Source organism: Cebus imitator, unplaced genomic scaffold, assembly GCF_001604975.1.
Source record: "Cebus imitator isolate Cc_AM_T3 unplaced genomic scaffold, Cebus_imitator-1.0 Scaffold32, whole genome shotgun sequence".
Classification (NCBI taxonomy): Eukaryota; Metazoa; Chordata; class Mammalia; order Primates; family Cebidae; genus Cebus; species Cebus imitator.
In genome coordinates this window covers 3252633-3259845 of record NW_016107347.1, presented here as the reverse complement: position 1 = coordinate 3259845, position 7213 = coordinate 3252633, and the positions used below count along the sequence as shown (strand labels likewise).

Here is a 7213-nt window from a genome sequence, read left to right as displayed (position 1 = left end):
TGGAGGCACCTCTCTGTCCATTTCTTCATTGGCAAAACAAAGAACTGAGGGAACAGTGGTAAGGTGGCTTCCCCTAGGCCCTGAATACAAGAGACATGGGAAAGAAAACAGCTACCCCTTGAGAGGCTGTGGGAGGCAGCGCCCAGGGGAAAGCTGGGTTTGGATTAGAACCATGAGGTGAAGGAAGCATCACAGGAGAGGACATCAGGGATGTGGCTGCTGAAGGATGAAGGCAGAAAGCAGGGCATACAGAGCTACATGGGTCAGAAGTCTCCATGGGAGTCCTGGGCTTCCTATGGGACCTGGGATAACAAGATTAGTCTAAGACTGGATAGGAAGCCATGCCGCCTGGAGGTGGGGGAGCTGGGGAGATGTGGGTCTTCCCAGAAACACTCGGGGCTCCTTTCCCACTCTTGCTGAGGCCTGTGGGAGCTCAGAGGCAGGCTGTTCCAGAGAGGACACATGTAGCCCGAGGGCTTCTTGACAAGCCCATCTTGGAGTGAAGAAATATTGAATTCTTCCTTCAGGCTGGACACTCTCAGGTAACAGGAATTCCAGGGGCAGTGCAGGCACAGGCTAAGGTGTCTGTGTACTGACTCAGGTTTACACAGCTGTTACCTCTTCAGGAATGGCTGCCACTCATTTGTTATGACGACGGTTTCCAGCTATTGTCTGCTGTTGACCTCCCAAGATGACAGCTAAACAGTGCAACAAAGCAGGCTAAGTCATGGCAGGGAGAGAAGGCTCCCTGCCCCGCCTGTTATACAGCTGCCTCACATGGTGGGGATCTGGTTTTTTCAAAAGCAGCGGAAGTAAAGACCCATGTGTTCACCTGCCTATTACCTACGATGTGGAACCCAGCCAGGGACAGTACGTGGTTCATCAGCTCCCTCACTCCATGACCGATCCTACAATGAATTGTTTTTCCTAAAGCAAAGGAGAAACAGAGTATAGATTCTAAAAGAGTATGTGACTCTTATTTTCTGTCTTAGGAAAACAATAGCAAAACCACCTAGGTACTTGTGTACATATTTACATTTATTTACAAAAGTTTTTATGTTACCGGTAAAAACCATCTTTTGATAAAAAAGCAAGCACCAAGTCATATAATACACTGATAAGAGTCACACTAATGCTTCTTCTTTGTTAGTGGGTATTTCTTCTTAAAAAACAGCTGCTTCAAGAGTTGTAATACTCAAAAAATCCGATGGCTTTTAGCTTTTAAAATAATTTAGTTATTATGCCATTGCCTTCATCTTCTGTTACCAATCAACTGGAGCTACAAAAAAAAAAAAAAAATTCATATTATAAAATGCAGTAAATCTGGGCTGCAGACCAGGAGTCCTAGTTACCCTCCTATTCTAATGTGAATAGCCTTTTTGAAATAAAGTCATCGGCCGGGCGTGGTGGCTCAAGCCTGTAATCCCAGCACTTTGGGAGGCCGAGGCGGTCACGAGGTCAAGAGATCAAGACCATCCTGGTCAACATGGTGAAACCCCGTCTCTACTAAAAATACAAAAAATTAGCTGGGCATGGTGGCGCGTGCCTGTAATCCCAGCTACTCAGGAGGCTGAGGCAGGAGAATTGCCTGAACCCAGGAGGCGGAGGTTGCGGTGAGCCGAGATCGCGCCATTGCACTCCAGCCTGGGTAACAAGAGCGAAACTCCATCTAAAAAAAAAAAAAAAAAAGAAATAAAGTCATCAAAGCCAAGGGAGCTAGGGAGCAGGGATGGAGGGAGAGGGGCCTTGGGCACTCACAGGATGTAGCCTGAGTCCCCCCTGAAGAACAGCCTTGAGGATGCTGCACTCAATAGCAGCCCCAAGCCTCCTCCCACCGACTCTTTGAGTAGAACCGAAACACCAAACAACGGGGCGGAGACTGTTAGACCCATAGGGAAACTGTCACCTATTCCTAACAGCCACTTCCTTCTTTGCTACATGAAACTCCTGGGGACAGTTTCCTTCCCACCTCAAACTTCTCTTCCTGTGTAGTCATCTCTGTGGCAGTGACAGAACAATCTCTGGCTGTCTCAGAGTAAATCAGCAAAAAAACAAAACCACACCCTTGCTTGAGCAAGTCCTCAAACCGAGTCCATTTCCTGCCCTCCCACCCTCCCGCTAGTCTGCGTATTTCCACGGAGTTCAAAGTCAGACCAGCCCAGAGCTCCCCACACATTCCATCTCATTGGTAGCAAGAATTCATGAGAAATTAGGGCTGTGGTTACAGGGGTGAGGGAAAGGAGAGTAAACTGAACGTTTCCCTCCTTGGGAGCCTCACAGAACATGAAATGGGTGCTGTGGATTTCTGAGGGAGACAAAGTGAGAAATATTTTTAAACCAGGTTGGCACACACAGGACCCTTGTAGGGGCAGCTTTCTGCTGGTCTCTGCTCCTCCGCCCTCTCCCAGCGGTCTCCTCACTCACTACAAGGAATCAAGCCCACTTCTCCAGCTTGGCCCCTGCCTGAGATCCCACCTGTAAATCTTTCTTCTCAGAGAAATAGGACTCCCTGCTTCTTTTTTAATTTGGCTGACTTTGTGATCTGTTTTCTAGATACTTACACAAAACAATACCAAAGCACTCAGAAATTGCCTAAATTGAACTGCCTGGGTGAGAAGTGTGGCGTGGTCATTGCCCGTCAGATGTCTGCCATCTACTCATCTGTCCTCTGCTGTTCCTGATTGGGTTTAGTTCTTCCCGGTTCTGCTCTCCTGCAGCTGGGGAAATACTGCATTTGTTCCTGGTTTTGCCTGCCCCTTTCGCATCTCCTTCCCCGATCCCCTCCGTCTCCACCATACACAGAACCTTTTCCATTTTAATTTAATTTTTTTGATGCCCAGGCTGGTCTCTAACTTCTGGGCTCAAGAAATCCTCCCACGAACTCCTGGGCTCAAGGGATCCTCCCCCCTCAGCCTCCCAAGTAGTTGAGACTACAGGTGTGTGCCACCACACCAGCGTCATAACCCTTCAGTAACAGCTTGGGCTATTCCCCTTGCTGCCACAATGGGTTCTTTAAATCTAAAAATGATTATTTAATAGGCAGTAAACACACATGATGCAGGATTTGAATAGTAAAATATACCAAGAAAAGTAAGCTCCTCTCCCAATCTCAGCCCCAAATATTCAGGTCTCTTCCCAGAATGTTACCTTAGGGAGAAGGTCAGTGCTACCTTCCTAGACTCATCATTCCAAAGCACTGCTTTTCATGCAAAACGTTCCTGTTCAAGAACCTACAATGGCTGCCGTTTCCATATCACTCCATTTTAATGACCCTGACTTCCAAGGACCTTCTTGCAAATATTCAGTGTATTTTGCCTCTACTTCAACTGCCAGGCAGATCAATCTCACTATCAAATAAATCACAACAGATTTAATTCCCTCTCATATATCTGCCTCTGCTGTTTCTCCCACCTGGAATCCCTTTTCTACTCTACTCTTGTTCTGAAAATGTGGGTCACATCCTATCCCCTCCAAAGCTTCTCTGATGATTCTGGCCTCTTCAATCGCCCTGCACTGGTTGCTCAGCCCTGACCATCGTATCACACATTCTGCCTATCAACTGTACTTCTAAGTCCTTCGAAGAGTTTCTCATGCTCACGTGCATCCACTCTCACTCCCTGGTGTGGCCACAAGCTTCCTATGGGAGGAGCCCTATTATATGCTTTCTCTGAATCCCACACAATGTCTAGCCTCACTATGTACTCTGACCCCACATCATCAGCCAGCACAGTGCCTGGCATCACATAATCTCCATAATGTTTGTTTGATGAAAGGAACAGATGAAGGAGTGAGTTCTGGATTGCCCATTCCTTTCCCCATGGCCCGGGATGATGCCCCCCCGATCCCCATCATTGGTGGTGACGACGCCTCCCCCATCCACTCAGGATTCCCCTCTACTATAACCACCTAGATCTCAGCAGAGACCCAAATTGGCTCTTGCCCTCACCTGGTATTCAAGCATATTGCTCAGATCTGAAATGCCCCCCTCTGACCACAAGCCTGGAGGTCCCTACATCTCCCACCTCACCTCATCTCCAGCTACTTGGCTCCTCTCTGCCCGGCCTCCTGGACCATCAACTCCTCATGGCTTTGGGTCCTCCGGGCTTGGGCCTGTGGCCAGCTGAGCTGCCCCTTAGACTCCCTTGACCCCAGGCCTCCTGCCATAGCTGGTTTCCCCCAGTAACCTAAGCACTGTTCCACATGGGAGCTAAGGAGAAAGGACACCTCGTAGCCCACCCATCGGTCCCACCTCACCTAGGCCCTTGCTGCTGCTTAGCCATCCTCTCTTCATCCCTGCACTGACCACAGCAACTGAGTCAACAAAACCAAAGTCCTAACCTCTCACCCACCTCCTCATCTCTGCAGCTTTAACATGTAGCCTCCTCCCTCAAAGCCTCTAATCCGGGGCGCCCCTGGCTCTGATCCTGGACTTTGCTTCCCCAGTCCTGCCTCCTCTGCCTCTTCCCACCACCCTAGGGCATCTGGCTTTTCTTTCTTGGTGACCTTAGGTGCTCATGGCATCAATTAGTGTCCAGATGAAGAGGCTCCCCAATCTGTAACTCTAGCCTGCAGCCCCCATCTCCAGTTCTGTGCATGGACATCACTACCCAAGTAATACACCAGCACCCTAAACTCAACCTGTCAAAGGAAAAATTTGTAATTTTCCTTCCCCAGCAAGATTCCTGTGTGACCCCTCTGCTACACTTGGTCCTGTCGCTTTGATTTCTCTTGAGTGGTAATAGTAACAATAATCATAATGGCTAACATTTATTGAACACTATTATAAGCCAGCCACTATTGTAGGCATTTTACTTGTATTAATATATTTTGACCCAGTTATTTCTATGTTATTATCTATGCTATCATTGCTATTTCTATATTATCATTATGCCCACTTCCCAAAGAAGACAACCAAGGCAATGAGAGTTTAAGTGATTTGTCCAAGGACTGCGAGAAACGGAGCTGGCATTTGAACCAGGGAGCTTGGCACCAGAGCCTGCATTGCCAGAGGAAAGTTTTGCTAACAGGACCTCTGCTGTTTCTCTCAAACCCAGCCCTGTGTATTACGTTCTGCCACCATCACCCCGACTCATGTGCTCTTCTCTGCTTGGCTGAATTATTTCATTACTCCACTAACCAGTGTCCTCATCTCATCTATTAATTCATCCTATGCTTTGCCAGCAGAGTGATCTTGCTAAAGCATAGTTCTGCTAGAAAACTCTGCAGTTCTCCCCAAGAATGACCCACAGCCTCTCTCAATGTCTGAGCTTGGCCCAACCTGACAGCCCAGCCCCATCTTTCTCTAAACCCTTAACACTTGCTGCTCCAAAGAGGATGGCTTGCCACTTCTTCTCCTGCCCTTCACACCCTGGCCCTCAACTCTTCCCCCATCCCTCAACACTCAGCTCGTTCCTTTGCCTGCTGACCACCAGTGGGACCTGCCAGAAGGGGACCTCCTGGAGCATCCTATGTCAGTCTACCAAACCAACATCGCTGCTAAGTGTGTTTGTGTCCTCTTTTATTTGTGACTACAGGCCCAGCTCTGACCCTGGCTCCTAAAGTGAACCCAATATCTGATCCAACTTTTCCTGGGATGGGAGGTGGAGGGAGTGTACTATAGTGGTTAACGGTATAACTCTCGGAGTCCAAAGACCTAGATTTAAATCCCAGCCCACCACTTACTAGCAATGTGACCTTGATAAATCATTTAACTTCTACGAGTCTCGTATGCACTGTCTCTAAGCAAGCGGTATGATACTCTTGCAAGGCTCATTGAGAGCGTTCCAGGAGACGATATATAGAGAGTGGCTAGCGCGGTGCAGGGCACACAGTTGGTACTTAATACACTATGGTCAGTATATCTGCTGATGTTACTTCTTATTACTTCTTATTACTGTACAAGGCAACCAACACATGAGTAGCATCTGGCTTCCCAAGGAAGGCGCATCTACAGCAGGGCTGCTCTTGTTCTGACACACAGTGCACAACCTGCAGGGTACTTACTTGTTTCTGTCTGTCTTTCTGTTACATTTCAGAATACCTGAAAATGAAGAAATTGTCCTCTCAGTTGAAGAACTGAAAAGAAAAGCTGAAATGTGGGGTTACTGACTGCCTATTAGAGGCCTAAATATGGAAAACTAACCCAGAGCCCCAACAGCCTGGGATTTCCTGCTATCCTATATGTTTAAATCAAATTGGCTACAGAGCTGGTCCAAAGAGTTGTTCAAAAATCGGTCAGAACATGATAGAAAACCACATGCAAACACTGTTGACAAAATGGCTAATTTTGCCTTGTGCATAAGGCTGAAGATGCATGGAAGGCTAGAATGGTTTGGACTAGTGCTGTCCAGTAGAAATATAATGCAAGCCACATCAGCAATTTAAAATTTTTGGTAACCACATTACAAAGTTTAAAAAAAAGGTACATTCTAATATTTTATTTAACATAATGTGTCAAAAATATAAAATTATTTCAACATGTACTCAGTATAAACATCTTCTAATGAGATATTTTATATTCTCCCACACATGGTCTTAGAAATGTACTGCTTTACACTCACAGCACATCATAATTTGGACTCCCACATTTCAAGTGCCCCACAGCCACATGTAGCTCATGGCTACTCTTTTAGATATTAGGACAGTGCTCCCACACAGGCATGCATCGGTTTCCTGCCCACAGGGCGTCCGCCTATCCCACACCTAAGCTAGGGGTCCAGAAGCCTAGTCAATAGAGTTGACTAGAGCTTCTAAAACGGTCTATCATCTACAGCTAGGCAGCTGGAGCTGTTTCAACTCTTTTTTCTGAAGGTTCCATGCCAAACATCTCACTATTTCCAAAATAAAGACTTTAAGGTTGCTTAAAGGTTGAGATACTTGCTGAGAAGTTTTGTTTTTGTGTTTTGAAACAGGGTCTGACTTCATCACCCAGGCTGGAGTGCAGTGGCACCATCTCAGCTCATTGCAGCCTCCACCTCCCTCCCGCCTTAGCCTCCTGAGTAGCTGGGACTACAGGCGTGCACCACCAGGCCTGGCTAAATTTTGTATTTTTTTTTGTAAAGATGGGTTTCACCATGTTGTCCAGGCTGGTCTCAAACTCCCAGGCTCAAGTGATGCATCCACCTAAATCTCTCAATATGCTGGGATAACAGGCATGAGCCACCATGCCAGGCCTCCAAATTGCTTTCTTAGAACAAATTTTTTTTTTTTTTTT

General features: G+C 47.0%; 1 protein-coding gene across 3 annotated transcripts in view; it reads right to left on the bottom strand.

Annotated features, from left to right (window-relative positions):
- Positions 1 to 1018: 1018 nt before the first annotated feature.
- The window catches only part of CD58 (CD58 molecule), a 57723-nt gene continuing 51528 nt past the window's right edge, over positions 1019 to 7213 (bottom strand). For 2 of the 3 annotated variants that reach the window (XM_017524191.2, XM_017524192.2), the window contains exons 5-6: positions 6004 to 6040; positions 1019 to 1279 (exon numbers count right to left, since the gene is read on the bottom strand). In XM_017524191.2, coding sequence (XP_017379680.1) covers positions 1270 to 1279; positions 6004 to 6040 — 47 coding nt within the window. In that variant the 3' untranslated portion in view covers positions 1019 to 1269. The remainder of the gene's footprint in view (positions 1280 to 6003; positions 6041 to 7213) is intronic. The other variant, XM_017524193.2, reaches the window with a different exon arrangement.